This window comes from Helianthus annuus, chromosome 9, assembly GCF_002127325.2.
Source record: "Helianthus annuus cultivar XRQ/B chromosome 9, HanXRQr2.0-SUNRISE, whole genome shotgun sequence".
Lineage (NCBI taxonomy): Eukaryota > Viridiplantae > Streptophyta > Magnoliopsida > Asterales > Asteraceae > Helianthus > Helianthus annuus.
In genome coordinates, this window is record NC_035441.2 from 33,599,102 (window position 1) to 33,618,485 (window position 19,384).

The following is a 19,384-nucleotide window of genomic DNA, read 5'->3' on the forward strand; positions in this document are numbered from 1 at the left end:
AGTAATTTTGTAAGATGTTCTTGTAAAGTAATTTTGATTTTATTGAGTAATTTTATAAAACGTTCTTGTTGAGTAATTTTATAAAATGTTCTTGTAGATTCAGTTCGTACGTTATGTACGTTAAATTTATTTGTATTTGATCTTTTGTCTGAGAGATTAACATGCTTTTGATTACAATTAATGTTTTCCAAAAAAAATATAAAAAAATGTTCAGTACGTTAAAATATGTCAAAATATTACAAGGTACAATAATATAGAATATTATTACATAAGAAGAAGAGGGAAAAAACTTCACCCAGAGAGCTCCAAGCCTGCCAAATCAGCAACCTGCTTAAGAGCTGTCTTCCACTTGTTTACGTTCTCATCTGTCCACCTGTATGAACGTTTGACTTCTATGGCGAAACTTCCTTTTTGATTCCTAACATCTGTAGGCTCAACATGATAAAAAACAGGTAGAACAAAATGGTTGCACTCCCTCCTTTGCTTGAGGATGAGCAGAAGCTCATCAAGGCACCAAGTGGAAGTTGCATAGTTCTTTGACAATACAACTATTGAAGCCCTGGATCAGGGCCGGCTTTGGGCCTGTGCAGGAGGTGCCATCACACAGGGCCCAAAGCATCTAAGGGCCCAAAATTGTTTAAAAATATATATGTTTTTAATATATAAAGTTGATGCAGAAAAAAAAACACAAATCTCTCCTTTGGCTTACTGGATGCGGCAATCATGTAATGAGTTGGCCATTCGGGGTTCGAGTCCCACCATATCTTTTTTGTTTTCTAGTCTCTCCAAATTTTCTTTTCTTTTCTAAGAATCTAAGCTTGTTTTATCAACTGTTGAAACTCATACCAATTGCAACTTTGCAATCACTTTTCAGTTTTAGTTTTGATTTTTACATTTAAATTTTAGCCTTAAGTTCTTTGATTTTTTTTTCTTCTATTTAACCATTTACATAACAAACCTTACATGTTTACTTGTTTAAATTTGTAGGTATTTTATTTCTCATTTAACCATTTACAATATAAACTTAGAAAAACTCAATATCTAGTTCTATTTATTTTATTTGTATGATAAGGTTCGTGTTGCTAAACTAATTTTGATATGTTACACAACTAATTTTGATATGTTACACATATATTACAGTTCTTTTTAGTGTTAGTTATTTTTGCTTATCCGGAGGGGGTTGAAACTAATATTAGGTGTATCAATTTATTTGTAAGATAAAACTAGGATTTATTGTTTTTAATCAATGCTAATTTGAGTTCTTGGAACCGTTTCCCTCTCGACGATGAAGCTTATCCCCCATCGTGTTGGTTCATATTATCGTCTTTGATTATAAATAGTTTCTTGAGTCGTTTGATTGCGTGAGAAACTGCATCAGTTGGTATCAGAGGTTTGGTTTGTCAAATGGCTCAAGAAACTATTGATAATCAAAGACGATAATATGAACCAAAGGTTCCAATAACAATGTTCTTTTCAATAAAATTCAATAAAAAACTAACTAAATAATAAACCATAGATGCCCTACTTATTCTAAATAATTAAAAGATAAACATGATAAAGATAATTCAAATATTAAATAAAAGATAAACTTGATCTTCTCCATTTAAAAGATAATCTTGATCTTTTCCATTTAGATTCTCCTGCATCAGTTTGATCATTTTGCTACACTATTTTTGTTTTGTTTTGTTTATTTTATCAGAATTGGTGTCGTATTATAGTTTTTTGATATATAATTGATGAGTTTATAATATAGGGAGGGGGCCCAATTTTTTTGTCTCGCACGAGGCCCAAAAATTTTATATCATTTTCAGGGACGGGCCTGCCCTGGATAATTTGATTGCTGCCTCAATTTCAGGTTTCAGTTCTTTGCCTCTGTTGATATCGTTATCATCCCTAAAAGTACGAATCCCTGCTGATTGTAATCTATTGTATAGATGATCGGTAAAAGAATGCCGAGTGTCTTCGCCTCTAAAGCTTAGAAACACATCATAGGAGAAAGCATTACTACCAGCAGCAGAGGAAGCCATTAAAATTAGATTCAGAGATATAACTAAAATTGGGAGGTGAAGGGAGGAAGAGGGTTGATCTTCTTATATTGCCAGGAACGGTAAAAACGATAGGCATATCATTAACATTATCTCCGCCCTACAACCTGCATTTCAATTTTTAGCGATCGAGGTAAATTTCTAAGTATCATCGACATTTTCTTTTTATTATTCACTTTAGTTTTATATTACTCGGTTAGTATATATTAAAAAAAGCCCTTCTAGTGGGTATTATCCGATATGTGGTGTCTTAGTTAACAAAAGGGCATTATGGGGCTTGAAATTAAAAAGGGGTGTAGTAGTATAATGCCCCATAATGACCCAACAATGATTACTCAATTTGTATGTTTTTAAAGAATAAAACAAATAATATTATTGTAAATGAGTTGGAAAATTCTTTAATGGAAATCACAAAGTTCAGGATGCCATCCTATGGAAACGCCCAAACCCTTAAAACCCAAAAAAAGGCCCATGGGGGTGGTGTTTTCATGTGAATGGGGCTTTTTTTGCCACTCGACGCCCAATCCCCAAGTCACTACAGGTGGTCTTAGATCTAAAATAGATAGCTAAGATTAAAGAGTTGGAATTCAACGAAAAAAGGAGGCGTGTGGGTTTGCTTAAGGGTATTCAAATCTATCCAACCAAATAGCTAGTTTTTCTTTCCTCTAATTTCCCCCGTTATTAAACGTTAATAACTCCTTTATACGGCATCAATTTTTTTTATAAAAACTGTACCATAAAACAAGTGTTTTTTATCCTTAGAAAGACTATACTATTGCTATACTTTTGAAAAAAAATTCGAAAACACATATGCGTAAACGCAATGAACAAAAAACACACAAAATGATTTTTTTTTCCTAAACGCAATGAACTAAAGACACAAAATATTTTTTTTTCTAAAACGCAATGAATTAAAAACATAAAACAAAGTGTTCTTACTAAAACGTAAGGAACTAAAAACACAAAAGAAAATGTTATTTTTAAAATTCAATAGATTAAAAAACAAAAAAGAAAGTGTTATTCTAAAATCCAATGGACTAAAAACACAAAAGAAAATGTTTATTTCAAAATGCAATGGACAAAAAACAAAAAAAAAAAGTTTTTTTCCTAAAATGCAATTGATAAAAAAGCATAAAAAATTGTTTTTCTAAAAAGCAACGGAACAAAAACAAAAATAAAATTTGTTTTTCTAAAACGCAATGAACGAAAATTGAAAAAAAATACTTTTTCCTAAAACGCAATTAACTAAAAGCATAAAAAATGTGTTTTTCTAAAACACAATTGACTAAAAACACAAAAATATGTTTTTCTCTAAAACGCAATAGACCAAAAATAAAAAAAAATGTGTTTTTTTTTTCTAAAAAAATGGAACAAAAACACAAAAAATGTGTTTTTCTAAAACGCAATTCTAAAACCCAGATCTTAAAAATCAATAATTGATAAAATTATTTAGATTTCTTGCACAGATCAGTGCCGACTTTTTTGGATTTCTTCAACGATTGACGAAATCTGAATGACGGAAACACTGATCAACAATCAAATCTAACAAGTCGAGTGATTCACTTCAAAATCACTAGAAAAAGATGAGAAATTGTATAAAATTAAACTGGATTTCTTCAAAAAAGTTGAAGAAGACGTTGATTTAGTTTTTGAATCATTCATATTCATTGATGAAGAAAATTGCAATATGATGTAATGATTTTAGAGAGAGAAGTGAAGAAAATGTTTAAGATAATGGGTTTTGAAAATAATGGGTTTTGTTGATGTAGGGAGAGAGTAAGAAAGAAGATGATATGAGATTGACTAAAATGTCCCTACGTATGCTTTTTGTTATTTGTCACATGTCCTTCTATCATTGCTTCCTACACTTTCTATCAAAACAAACTTGCAAATTGATCCTCAATCTTGTATTACTATCAATTATAAATTCAAATGTCTTTTAGTTATAAATAATTCTTATATTATAATAAATGTATTTGATCTCAAAAAGAAAACATATATTAATTTTAAATTGATCTCCAAAGACAACATATTTTACACACTAAGCTATAAACGTTTGTGTTATACATCATTTTATAATAAACATGGTATAATTATATAATATGTAAAATACTTCATATAGCTGAATTATTTTTATTATAATATATGACACTTTACATAATAAACCTTGAATTTTCAAAAAGATCGGCTTATGTTAATTAGTAAAATTGAAATATCAAAATAGCCCTGGTATTACACGGGTTGAATACTTAACAAATATATTTATTATTGAAATTATTATTACATAATAATGTATATAAGGGAGAGGTTCCTCTACAAAGTGTCTCTTTCCTACAAAGTGTAGGAAGTGTTTTGGACCTCTGTATAAGTGTTTTTAATGGTTGAGATTATTTTGGTGACATTTTTGTCACACCCTCAAATTCCACATGTGGAGAACTACCGCGAGACGGGTGACTGAGCCGGATCTAGCCACCAATCGTATTGAACTATTATAATAATAGTAAAATAGTTTCAACAAACCAACACGATTAGTGACAATTAAAGTTTAAGTCCAAATGGTTCGAACATAAGTTCACAGTTCATATTTATTAAAAGAACCCAACACAGGTTAAGACGACCACTACACTTCCCCAAGATGCAAGCTTCTAAGTGACTGTGTACCTTCAAAGCATGTGGTAGGATATCAACATAAAGTTGGCGAGTTCACGAGTTGTCGAGTTTTAATTCCATAATACTTGTTGAAGTAGTTAAGTTACTCATTTATATCATGTCATGGGGAGCTACCCCATATGTAAGCTTGTGAACTGCGTAATACCGAACACTTAGCGTCCCACACACGGGGACAATGTACCCGTATCCTACACAAGGAGATAACGTTACCCGTATCCCACACAAGGAGAAAACGTAGTTTGTATCCCGCACAAGGAGATAGTGTTTTTCGTTCCGTTTCCCAACCACCGGGAACACATGCTTTTTAGAAAAAGTTGTGAACTCACCTCAGTTTGCTCGGCTGATAGTTTACTTGGTTTACTTTGTTGGTTAACCACGTTGTGACAACTTGGAATTTCAAGAGTCCTTTACTTGTTTACGTTGTAATTACATGTGTACATGAATGAATGAATGAATGAATGAATGAATGAATGAATGAATGAATGAATGAATGAATGAATGAATGAATGAATTTGATTAGATGTTTTAAATGTGTGATCCGGATGTGTGAATTATTAAAAATTAGAATGTTGTTTCGATTAATAAGAACTTGGTCGCACAAAGCTTTTGGGCCACACACCTCACTCGTGACCGCACACCCCTCTAAATGTTGTATTAACTTGTTCTCGGCCCAATCTACTCAAAGCCCAAAGCTGGTTCTGGCTCGTCTTCTTGTGCGCATACACACACAGTTTTGTGTATGGTTTTTCATAACTTATAAAACACACAAGATAATACCAAACCCTAATTCTCCTTTCTCCCTTACTCGAACCGACGACAGCCCCACTTCCTTCAAAGTCGACGGCAGCCCTCCCCACTCCCTTTCGAAGCTTTATCGTTCCCAAGCAACCCTTGTTCATCATTCAATCCGGTTAGTGTACTACCATTATTTAACTATATATGTCAATGACTTGATGATCCATACATGGTTATAATGTTTGAATGTGTTCTTGCATGATACGTGTATGATTATATGGTTGCATGAGGATATGTGAAACGTAATTATGATTTAGGAATTTTGATAATCAATATGTGATTGAATCAGATTGTATGTGAAGAATGTATTTAGTAGTTGATGAACTTGAATTTGCATATTGTGAGCATACTGAATTATGATATTAATACCGAGTTATGATAATAAAGTTATATGGTTATTCGATCTAGTTGGAACGATGATTGTGATGAAAGATAGGTTTATGTTTAAGCTATGATTAGGGTTACGCGATAAATGAAACAGGTATGTGTTTGACATGATTGAATGGTTTAATCCGATGTGAATGTTGATCAATGTTAATTGTTAATTGATGTGTAGTTGGTAATTAGGGATCATGTAATTATTTGATGATTGCTTGATTTGATCGAGTGGATGTAAAATAGGAAACTGTTTGAATTCATTGTGCACATGTAACTGATTCCCTGATTCATGGCAACGCACAACTGATCGCACACCAAGGTGACCGCACACTTCCTGATCGCACAATGGCACACCGTACACCTTGGACACTGCATGTTGTCCAAGCTTGTGATGTACCTCACACACCTACTTGATCGCACACCGTGTAGTTTATACGCTTGATCAGCATATTGTACAGACTAATAATGCATGACCGCACACTATCGTGTGGTCGCACACTCTCATGTGAGTCGCACACCATAGTGGGCCGCACACTTTGTTTGGATTATTGAGCTGGGTAAAGGACTTGGGCCACCTAAACATGGAACTGGGCCACTGGGTCGCACACTCTTAGGTCGCACAACCCAGTGGTGGTCGCACACTCTGGTTTGTGGGCCAGAGACTTGAGCCGCGCATCTTTTGGACTCACACACTTACATAAAGGTCGCACACTGGTTAACGGGCCCCTCTAGTGGGCCGCACACTCAAACTGAAAACAATTGGGCCTTTGATGTGGATGTATGTTGGACTATTATGTGATACGTGCTATGCCATGATCATTGCTTGTGTGCAACTTGTAGAATACGTGTAGAACAATATGTGTGTTAGTTGAACATGAACCTCACATGTATGATAACCATAATAGGACGTTGTTGACCACATTAGCACAAATGACCATTATCTGCCGAGCTAATCTAAGGCGAGTTCACACTTTTCTTAAAATCATGCAAATTCCTGGTGGTTTAGGAATGGAACATACAACAACTATCCCCCTTGGGTGGGATACAACCAATGTATTTTCCTTGAGTAGAATACGTACAACCTCGTCCCCCTGGTGAGGGACGGAAACCGATATTTATATTACATGTCTTAAGCATACTAGACGGAAAAACTCTCTGAAAGTCCTACACATTTTATACCGATTAATCTTCGGGCCAATGGCGAACGGGGTATTAGTTAAATAGCGCTATTAGATTTGACAACCCTCACACCATGCCGCAGAGGGCGGGAGTGGACTAATATGCATGGGCACATAGTCATTGATGATAAACATTGACTCGGGACACTCAACATAACTACAGTCAGTAGTCGGTATAGTAACGGGTCTAGTAGTTTAAAACAGTGGGGTAGCTCCCCATGACATGTTTTTATATAGAGTAAAGTAACTTAACAAACTTATGGTTTTTGGTATAACACTAAACAAAACAACTGTGAACTCGCCAACTTTATGCTGACATACTACTGCATGCTTTGCAGGTCGTTAGGTACATGGCTCGAGCTTGCACGAGGAGTGGACATTGTGGCATGGAAACAATTGTTGGGTTCCTAGTATTAAACATTATGCTTATGAACTGTTAATGGGTTTTTAACTTTATGCTTCCGCTGAAACTTAAACTTGGTTTTGAATATTTGTTTTCGTAAACACTAATCATATTGGTTGTGGGGGTTTTTTACTTTACTTTACTTATTGTTCAATATGATTGGTGGCATGATCCTGGTCAGTCGCACGCCTCCCGGTAATAATCCGCATGTGGTTTTTGATGGTGTGACAGATTGATATCAGAGCCATTGGTTATAGTGAACTTGGTTTTAAAAAGGGAAAGTCTTTTTGACAAAAACCAGACTATAACCTACTCAGTGCTCAACGATCCACAACGACACTTCGCTCCTCGTGCAAGGCTCAACACCTAAGGTGGTATGATTTATGTTTATATTGCCTACTTGATAGTTACTTTTGCATGATGTGTTGCTTGTGGTATGTTTAGTTAGGGTAGTAGTATGGTGCCTATTAGCCTTAATGTGCTCTTTTTGACACTCACTTGTTTATTTGGAACCTTGTGTGCTTTGGTCTACACTCTCCCCTGTCATTCTTTTTACTCTCCACGTCATCGTTCCCACTTGTGTTTTCTGGCTGTGAAGATCATGAGTGGATGCAACGGAGGACGGGGTGGTGGTATCAACTTGACTCAGGCTCAACTGACGGCTTTAATCAATGAGCAGATTGCTGAAGCTTTAGTAGCACAACCAGGAGGTAAAACCTACGATTTTGGACTATCCTATGATGTATAGATCCTACTCTCATGACATTCTGTCATTCCTAACCCACCCCTTCTTTTCCACGTGACAGGTCAACATGCTCAGCCTCGAGCATGTACGTTCAAGACCTTTATGGATTGCCGACCCAGTTCCTTCAGAAGCACCGAGGGAGCTGTGGGCCTACTTCACTGGTTTGAGAAGATTGAGTCGGTTTTTGAAATGTGTGAATGACCTGTCAATAATCGAGTGAAGTTTGCAACTAGAACACTCGAAGGAAGTGCGCTCTCCTGGTGGAACGCACAAGTGCAAATGCTAGGGTTGGCAGCTGCGAACGCCACCCCATGGAACGACTTCAAAGAGCTAATTAAAGAAGAGTATTGTCATCGGGATGATATCCACAAGCTGGAGATGGATTTCAATAACCTAAAGATGGTAGGGTCTAAGATTGAAGCCTAGACGAAAAGATCGAACGATTTGGCAGCGCTTTGCTCCAACATGGCGAATCCTGCTTACAAGAGCATTGAGCTCTACATCAAGGGTTTAGTACCTGAGATCCAGAGCATGGTAACTACAGCAAACCTCCCAACGATCTAGCAGATCATGCGACTAGCACACCGCCTCACTGACCAGGCAGTCGAGCAGAACAAGCTGCCTAAGAGGGTTAGTGCTGCTACTGAAGCACCCAACAACAACAAACGTAAACGGGATAGCAATTCAACCAAGGGTTCAAGCTCTACGCAGTCTCATTCTCAGCAGAGAAGGACGACAACAACAGAAGCCCCAATCAGTAGCCTGCGACTAATCAAAGTCAGGGTGGGTACAAGGGAAATCACCCTAAGTGCAACCATTGTAACTTGCACCACAGCAGGCCATGTAACAAGAACTACTGTCAAAGGTGCAACAAGCCAGGGCATGTAGAAAAGGATTGTAGGAGTCCGTATCCTGCAAGTCAGAACCGACAACAGCAACAAGCCCCACAGAACCAGAATCAGCAGTAACATCAGGGTAACAATAGGGGATATTACCAGTGTGGAGCAGAAGGCCACTTTAAAAGAAACTTCCCACAGTTGAACCAGAACCGCAACAATAACAACAACCTGGGCAATGGGAACAACAATCGAAACAACGACGACAATGGTGCCAAAGGGCGTGTTTTTGTGATTGGACAAGCAGAGGCAAGGAACGATCCCAATGTCGTGACAGGTAAGTTTCTTCTGGACGACTACTCTGTTTCTGTTTTATTTGATTCAGCAGCCGATACTAGTTATGTGTCCTTAAGGGTTAGTCAGATGCTTAGGCGTACTCCGTCTCCTCTGAATTTCAAGCATGTTGTGGAACTAGCAAATGGTAAAAACCTTGAGGCCACGCACATTGTCAAGGGCTGTAAACTCTCTCTAGCTGGTCAGACTTTTTCTATCGATCTCATCCCCATCGTTCTTTGTAGTTTCGACGTCGTTATCGGGATGGACTGGTTATCCCAACATCGAGCGGAAATACTCTGTAAGGAGAAGATTGTCCGCATCCCATGTCCTAGCAATGAACCTCTCACTATTCATGGTGACAAAAGTGGTGGTGTTGTGGGCATCATCTCATTCCTTAAGGTCCAGAAATGATTGCAAAAAAGCCACACTGCCATTTTAGCTCTTGTTACCGACACCCAAGTTAAAGAGAAAAAGATTGAAGTCATCCCGATTGTACGCGACTTTCCTGGGGTGGTTCCTGAGGAGTTACCTGGTCTACCGCCTCATCGCCAAGTCGAGTTTCAAATCGAGCTAACTCCTATAGCTCGTGCACCTTATCGTTTAGCCCCAACTGAATTGGAAGAATTGTCCTCGCAATTACAGGAACTATTGGACAAGGGCTTCATTCGTCTTAGCTTCTCACCCTGCGGAGCCCCTGTCTTGTTTGTCAAGAAGAAAGACTGTACCTTCCATAAGTGCATAGACTACCGTGAACCTAACAAGGTGACCGTGAAGAATCGTTATCCACTTCCACGCATCGACAACCTATTCGACCAATTGCAAGGGTCGAGCTTCTATTCCAAAATTGATCTGCGTTCGGGCTATCATCAATTGAGAGTCAGAGACGAAGACATCTCCAAAACAGCATTCAAGACTCGTTACGGACACTACGAGTTTTTGGTTATGCCTTTCAGTTGACGAACGCACCTGCGGTTTTCATGGACCTCATGAACCGAGTGTGCAAACCTTACTTGGATAAATTCGTTATTGTTTTCATCGACGACATCCTGATTTATCCTAAGGGTCAGGAGGAACACGAGCAACATCTATGGCTTATTCTTGAACTTCTTCGAACAGAGCAACTCTATGCTAAGTTTTCGAAATGAGATTTTGGCTTCGTGAAGTCCATTTCTTAGACCACGTAGTCAATGAAGATAGGATTCACGATGATCCATCCAAGATTGACTCGATCAAGAACTGGTCTGCACCTCGAACTCCAACTGAAATCCGTCAATTCTTGGGTTTGGCGGGTTACTATCGAAGGTTTATCAAGGATTTCTCAAAGATAGCGCAGCCCTTACTACTCTAACTCAGAAGGGTGTCACGTACTGGTGGGGTGATGCTTAGGAATCCGCGTTTCAACAGTTGAAGGTGAAACTCTGTAGTGCACCTATTCTTTCGCTACTAGAAGGCACAGACGGTTTTGTTGTTTATTGTGACGTGTCTATCCAAGGACTTGGTTGTGTGTTGATGCAACGTGAGAAAGTCATTGCTTACGCATCACGCCAACTCAAGGTTCACGAAAAGAACTACACTACCCATGATTTAGAGATGGGAGCACTAGTGTTCACACTTAAGATATGGAGACATTACTTGTACGGTACCAAGTACACCATCTACACCGATCACAAAAGTCTCCAGCATATCTTTGATCACAAGTACACCATTTACACCGATCACAATGGTCTCCACGATTTAGAGTTGGGAGCAGTAGTCTTTTCCTAAACGCAATTGACGAAAAAAAACATAAAAAATTTGTTTGTCTAAAACGCAACGGAACAAAAACATAGAAAATGTGTTTTTTTCCAAAACGCAATGGACAAAAAACGAAAAAAAATGTTTTTTCTAAAACGCAATTAACTAAGAACACAAAAAATGTGTTTTTCTAAAACACAATGGACTAAAAACACAAAAATGTCTTTTTTTCTAAAACGCAATGAACCAAAAATAAAAAAAAATGTGTTTTACCTAAAACACAATGGTCCAAAAACAAAACAAATAGTGTTTTTTCCGTAAAAATGGAACAAAAACACAAAAAATGTGTTTTTCTAAAACGCAATTCTAAAACCCAGATCTTAAAAAGTAATAATTGATAAAGTTATTCAGATTTCTTACATAGATCAGTGCCGATTTCTTTGGATTTCTTCGACGATTGACGAAATTTGAATGATGGTAACACTGATCAACAATCAAATCTAACGAATCGAGTGATTGCTTCAAAATCACAAGGAAAAGATGACAAATTGTATAAAATTAAACTGGTTTCTTCAAAAAAAGTTGAAGAACACGTTGATTTAGTGTTCGAATCATTGATTGATGAAGAAAATTGCAATATGATTTAATGATTTTAAAGAGAGAGTGAAGAAAACGTTTAAGATGATTTGTTTTGAAAATAATGGGTGTTGAAGATGTAGGGAAAGAGCAAGAAAGAAGATGATATGAGATTGACTAAAATGTCCCTATATATACTTTTTGTTATTTGTCACATGTGCTCCTATTATTGCTTTCTACGGTTCCTATCAAAAGATACTTACTATTTCATCATCATTCTTGTATTACTATCAATTATAAATTCAAATTTCTTTTAGTTATAAATAATTCTTATATTATAATAAATGTATTTGATCTCAAAAAGAAAACATATATTAATTTTAAACTGATCTCGAAAGCAAACATGTTTTAATATTTTATAATGAAAGCATTAAGTTGTCAATGTATTACACACTATGTTATAAACGTGTGTATTTTACATCATTATATAATAAACATGGTATAATTATATAATATGTAAAATACTTCATATAGCTGAATTATTTTTATTATAATATCTGACACTTCACATAATTAACTTGAATTTTCAAAAAGACCCTCTTATGTTAATTAGTAAAAATGAAATCTCAAATTAACCCTCCACCAGTGGCGAACCCAGGAATTATATGTTAGGGGTGCGGATGAATGGTTCAAGCATATTTTCAGGGGGTGTGATCGAGTTTTTTTGGCTAAAACATACACTAATTTTCTTTCCAAGGGGTGCGCCCGCCCACCCTGGGCTTCACCTAGGTCCGCCCTTGCCCTGCACTACACGGATTGAATACTTAACAAAGATAGAAGCTTTACCAACATTATTTCTGCATATGACAATGATAATATTCTCAATCATTCTTTCTTCTTTTCTTTGACAACTTTGCCTTTGTATGGAGCAGCACTATATGCATACATTTGAAATATAGAGAAAAATATCATCTCCACAACCACCAGTAATATTTGAAGTGCTTGCTGAACATGTGTTGCATCTAACCAATAATGTTCAGGCATGAGTATATCCATTGCCGCCAAAATACTTGACAACACTTCCTGCAAAATCCAAACAATTGCTCGCTATGATTTATGACTTTTTACGAATCGTTTGTAACTCAAATGAGAACTGTACCTGCCATGCCAATAACATAAGAAGACAATCCCTTTGACACAAAAACTTTGCAAGAGGGTTATGTGGGGCTAATTCTTTAGCGAATACATGGTAGAAAGCCCCAAGGGCATACAACACCAATGAAACCAATATGTTTAATATTATAGTGATTGTCCAGCTCAGCCAATCAGGGAAGAACGATCATTAAGATAGAGCACACGGGCCGGATCACTACAAATTGCCATGTCCAATACTTGAGTAGTTTGGGTTTGTGAGGGTTCAGATAGACTTTATGAGGCTCCACTTCATATCATCTGTAAGTAATTTCTCTAGTAATATTCCAAAAAACATATTTTCTTGGTTTCTTGTATTAGTTAAAAATATGAACTTCATACACGACAGGAACCTAACACAAAATTCACGGGTTTGAGTCTGATCTAAACAGGTGCGGATCAACTTCGGGTCAAACTCACATACACTTTCAGACAAAAAGGTCGTGTTTATCTCAACCCAATGGGTTCGCGGATTGACCAGTTTAATAACTTACACTATTTGCCTATTTGGGTTTTTTTTTTTGCCAGAACTTAAAATTTTAAATATAACTTTACATACTTCAAACATAATTACTTAATAAAAACAAAAAAAATAATATATGTAAATTTAGAAATTTAATGTATTAATATGCCAAAAAAATAACTAAACAAACTTTTTAAGGCTAAAAGGGTCGTGTTTGTGCCGACCTGCGAATACTTGTGTGGTGTTCAGGTTCATGTGTGTGACACGAGTTTCGGGTTATTGCATATTACTACAACCGTGGGGTTGCCATTTCGATTTCCACCCTTTGCTCATCATTTATATGTGTTCTAAGTCGGTTTTTATGCATTTTTAGTGCCCCTCCAAAGACCACTTTTTCTGTATTTTTTTCGCTATAAAATGCTGACAAAAGGGTGGTTTATTAAAATTTTTTGTTGTAAAAAAGTGCAGTTCTGGTGCATCTTTTGCTGTATTTTATTTCCATAAAATGGTAGCTTTTATTGATGTAAAAAGAGTGGCTTATTAAATGTTTTTGTATAAAAAGGTGCAGTTTTGGTGCACTACATGAAGCTTTCATATGGTTCCCTAAAGAACTTTATAGTTGTTCCATTAAAAAGTGATACCATCCCACAACACCACTTCAACTTTGCATCATATTTTGGCAATGGTCTGTATGTGCACTAACGTAACAAACACGATGTCGAGGTTTTTTTGGTTTTTACGTCAACTGGAATTTGTATTAGATATACATATTTAAAAAAGAAGATACCATTTTAATGAACCAATTCTGATAGAATTCGCCTCGCGTCCGTGCGGCAACACGTGGGTTGCATCTCGCTAGTCACACATTTAAAGGTAACTTTTATAATAACATTGCACCATAGGGGCGACCCATGATAGTTGCACTCATAGTCTCAAATGCCAACCCAAGATACGAAATGTATCATCTTCAAAGAAAAGAGGATAAATCCGCCATGGATGCAATCTGACAAGTAACCAAGCAAAAGCGAAGTGAATCACATGAAACCTACACATAATAATATGACATATATATAAGTGAGAAATAGGACACACCCAAACAACATGGCTAAAGAAAACAGAAGATCACATATGAAGTAAATGACACAATGAAACATGGACATGTAAGATGGACACACCCAATCCACTCTATAATTCTATCTTATTGCATCCTAACAAAAATTGTATGTGGATCCCATTCTAGGATGCATGAGTACAAACTACAAACTGATGTCTAACAAAATTCATATCATATTTGTATGTTAAAAGTAGCTTGATTGACCTTTAAAGTCAAAGTCTACACAATTGCTAACATGTGAATCTATTTAGTGACAAAAATCTCTAGTATGGCAATCAGTATTAATGACATCATAGAGAACATTGTAAAACAAAAAACTAACCTTCACCAGGAAACATCTTAGCAAGATATGAAAGTACAAACTGTAAAAGCTGTTGAAATTGAAGAAAACAAAATCATGACAAAGGCACGAAAATAGGCAAGCAAAGAGGAGGAACATTAGGGACAAAGGGGAAAATCAGAACGGTAAAAGGACATCAGCCTGTAAAACATACCTCCCAAAAGATGACCAGCAACATGAGGTGCAATCACAGTAACCTCCCCTTTTCCTTACATAAGTTCATTAAATATATATTAAAAAATGTGATTTGAACTTAAAAAAAAAAACTGAATCGAACGATATTAAAAAGGACAATGCTCACCCTACCAGTGACAATTCTGAGAGTAGGTTAACCTTGTCACATTTTGAAAGCCAGAATCAATATCATAAAGTGTGAACAAATTAAAACCTGATACTTGCTGCAGGTAAATGGATTTAGCTAGATCTGTTGTGGTTAGGGTTCATCTAGAGTTCTTCTACATTAGAATACATACAAAAAAAATCAATATATATTTTTAAAACTGATAAATACCAAAATTATTATAGCAAATTGTAAAGTTATTTTTAACCTGGATTGGTAGTTGATTCTTCTCCGAATTGCAACCACAACAGCCATTATCAATAGCTTGAAGAAACCCTAAGACCGTGGGGTATGGTGGGGCTTGGATTGGGGCATGAGTTGACACGTGGCTTGGGGGGCAGACATGGGCTGACCCACATTCAACACGGTATGGTGGGGCGGGGGTTTGGGGCGTGGGTTTAGTGGGCTTCGTTGGGCTGACCCGCTGGGCTATTTTATTATTTTTTAAAACAACAAATTTATTTTTTCTTAATAGTTTTAAATAAAGAAATTTACATAAAAAAATTTCTAACGTTTATATTTGTTTTTTATCTCTTCTCTCATCTCCAAGACTAGTTGCAACTCGTCACCCTCTAGGTGATCAATGGTATAGAAATTTCAAATCATTCCGTCTTTGTTTCAAGGCATCTCTAGCGGCATCTCTAGCTTCTTTGCTCTTTCGTTGTTCGGCCCTTTGTTGTTGGAAGACGTTGAATGTATCTAACTTGCATGCAATGTCATCCAACTGATCGTTGTATATTCCCCTACGCGAGCCCGAACTCCCAGCTGAAGGCGATGCCGTACCAGATCTTGATTTTTGAGCACGCCTTTTTGCGGCATCTCTTCCATACTCAGGCCGGTTTGGGCTTGGCGAATCGTCCAAAAGGTCCTCAAACCTCAAACTCTTGATCTCGTGCATCAGATTGGGCTTGGGACGAGGCCCTTGACCTTTTGGAAGATGTGTTACTTTCGCTACTACTGGGGATATTCGCCCACTTTGGATGGAACTTACAAATCTCCCAACAATGCATGAAACGGAAGTCGGTCCCCACATTTGATTTGAATGCAACCAATGCATTTGTCACAATGTCGGCTTTGGTTTCACCACTTTTTGGGTTTTGCTTTGCTTTATTTAAAAAACCACTATATTTTGTAAGTTGGTGTAGGTCCTGATTCTCGGAGGATCGATACAAAACCAAATCACTTGTTTATCACATAGACGGTCACGAGTGCGGAATCCCCGTGATGATGCCAAACCAAACACAGATACTGATAACAAACAAAAGATAACCAATGAATCACACTCAATTGATTAGATGAGAACAAGGTTCAAACAGACACAAACGATGTTTGAAATAAACTTTCACAGTGGGTTATGTTCTCATGGTTTCAGTGTGAAATTATGAGGTGTTTATATAGGCAGTTGAACACAAGATATGACGAAACTTGAAAGGGGGCTGGCGAAACTTCAAAGGTTGACGAAACTCCTAGAGTTTCGTCACTTAGGATGGTGAAACTCCTTAGAGTTTCATCAAAAAGGGAGTTTCGTCACTTATGGAATTTCATCACACAGGGGGTTTAATCATGAGGGAATTTCATCATGGTGAAACTTAGAGTTTCAACATGGTGAAACTTGGAGTTTCATCATGGGAGTTTCCCCATGTATGTCTTTGATGAAACTTGGGATTTTCGTCATATATGAGCTCGACAAAACTTGGAGTTTCGTCGAGGGCTGCTAAACAGGATATGCTGCAAACTGTTAACAGTTTGCTGCAGACCGATATAAACACATAAACAGACACAAACCAAGTATGCAACATGCATTGTTCATTTATACATTACATAACAACTGAGACAAACTTGTCGAACCCAAGTAGGATAGGAGGATATCCGACTTGGTCTTCATTACGTAATAGTGTCGAACCGAACGTGCCGCGTCCACACAAAATGTATCAACAAACTCCCCCTTGGACGCTGCTGTGATGGTTCGTCTTCCATGTCTTTTATGTCGGAGGATCTTCAAAGTCTTCACGCGTCGTAAGTAGAAAGTGTATCAACAAAGTCCCCATTTCATTTAGGAAGTGCGTTAATAAACTCCCCCTTAGAATGAACTCTCCATTGAGTTATGCTCGTGAATCTTTCGATCGTTAATTCTTCAGATCCTTGTGGTGTTGATGAAGGGTCATCGGCAACTCGATCATGTTTATCCTTTGAGTGCCTTCACATCGTGTCTTCATTCCGAAGCTAGTCATCGAACATGTTCTCTTCGCCTTTAGCATCTACACATGCAAGAAATCTAAACGCATAATGAGAACAACCGCTTGGAATATAGTTAACATCAACAAACGACACACATGTGACCATTTTTCAATCAACTACCGTCCGACAACAGTTTGAAAGTTTAGAAAATGTTCAGTTTTAATCCTTTAACTTTCAAAATCTGTCAACTTCGACCGTTTATGAAGATGCAATTGTTTTCCAGCTTACGATCAGGATTTTGGGTAGGATAGACTCAAGTTCCAACATCGATCAATCTAAAATAAACCAGAAGCAAAATCTTTTTGGCTTTTATAAAGTTTATATTAAAACACACCTAAAATCTTTTTGGAATTTTTCATTTTTCAAAAGTAAAGAAGTAAAGCAATAAGTAAATATATACAATGATGCAGAAACTGAAAGCAGTGAATAAATATTTACAGACAATCTTTGTGCGTGTTTCGAGGGTAAGAGAATCATATCAGTGTACGGTCATGTCAAAGCGCTCTTGTTGTTCAGTTAGTTAACATTTAGATAAGCATCCTATAACAATTATCGGTATTGTTGTCCACTTAAGCTCAACTTATCAGATGTAATCATGGCGAGGGGGTACGATTAGTGTATGATTTATACTTACCAACCGGTGTTCATCCACACACGACACATTCCCGTATCAAGGTATGCACGAGAGTTCATCTTACCGGTGAGTATACCCATTAACATTTGTTTGACCGTATAAAAGAATGTGAGATACTCACTTATTTGATTTGAAAACAAGCTCTTTGTGATAGAATCACTTATTGATGAGGAACTTGATTTTCATATGCATGAGGGCACAAGAGCAAGTCCGTGAACAGGTCAGTACATCGTACAGCAAAGAGACGAACTTGACTCTCGGATAAATGTGATATTTTATCACTTATTGATTGGACATCTGATTGTTGATCACTTATTGAGGTCGTATGCAGTATGTACACTTATGTATAGTATCATGGAAGATCTAGACTTCGTCTTCCTTATTTTTCGGTAAAAGATACAACCATGATACCCAGATGATAAGACATCATAAACACCGAATATCTCAGAACCTCGGCAATCTCTCAAACGAAATTTCGGTACCAAGACCATATGCCAAAGAGTGATTCCCACCTGGTCTTCAGTCGATTAAGGTTTATATCACCCTACACAGTTTAAAATGATTGTGAGTCTACCGATACATCTTATATAGAGTTGCTTATCGTTTTTCATTTAAGGTTTAAAGAGTTTTGAACAGACCGCTGATGTACTATCATTTTCTCTTTTGCTCGCGAGGAAACTCATTTTTGTTTTTCTATTGTTTTTGTGTTTTTGAAATTTTTCGATGTTTTGAATTTTCAAATTTTTGGATTTACTCCCCCTAAAATCAACAAATTATGATAAATTAAGAAAAAACAAACAAATATTTATAAAAATGATTTTCCGATGTCGGTTAACTCACGTTTTACGTCAGTGCCGTTTACCAAAATTAAATTTAATCAGAATTGATTTATCGAATTTCGGAAAAATCAGTTGGCACATCGGTAAGCAGTGCGGACCATGAAAACATTAACGAGTTTCATAGAGAAAAAATCACGTGTGAGGTGATATTCGAGTTCAACGTGTCAGGCCAAAGAGTGCTGTACGAGATAATAATTCAAAAAGCAGCTTAAATATCGACAAGTATAGGAGAGATTAGAAATTCAAAACCATATTCTGCAAATGCTTCGTGCATTGACAGGAAGCTAAGCGCTCTCCTAAACTGGATATCCACCCGGTGTGGACTGCAAAGTCGATTTTTGTAGCTACGTCACTTAATCCGAGAAAAACTCTTCACAACAACAAGACCAGAAACCTCCAGGTCCGGATGGTCTTCCACAATGCACCAGCGAAGGTCTTTGTCTTTCTCTTTAAGAAGTAGTGTGCGGTTGTTCAATCCACGCCAAGGCATCCACACACCTGGTTGGTTTGTTCAACAACCACATTTTCT

The 19,384-nt window shown here is 36.9% G+C and overlaps 1 protein-coding gene across 1 annotated transcript in view; it reads right to left on the reverse strand.

Annotated features, from left to right (window-relative positions):
- Positions 1 to 2,027, reverse strand: part of LOC110875479 (disease resistance protein RUN1-like) — a 28,058-nt gene extending 26,031 nt beyond the window's left edge. Inside the window, exons 1-2 of the mRNA XM_035976901.1 lie at positions 1,820 to 2,027; positions 296 to 425 (exon numbers count right to left, since the gene is read on the reverse strand). Coding sequence (XP_035832794.1) covers positions 296 to 425; positions 1,820 to 2,027 — 338 coding nt within the window. The remainder of the gene's footprint in view (positions 1 to 295; positions 426 to 1,819) is intronic.
- Between the last annotated feature and the right edge of the window lie 17,357 nt (positions 2,028 to 19,384).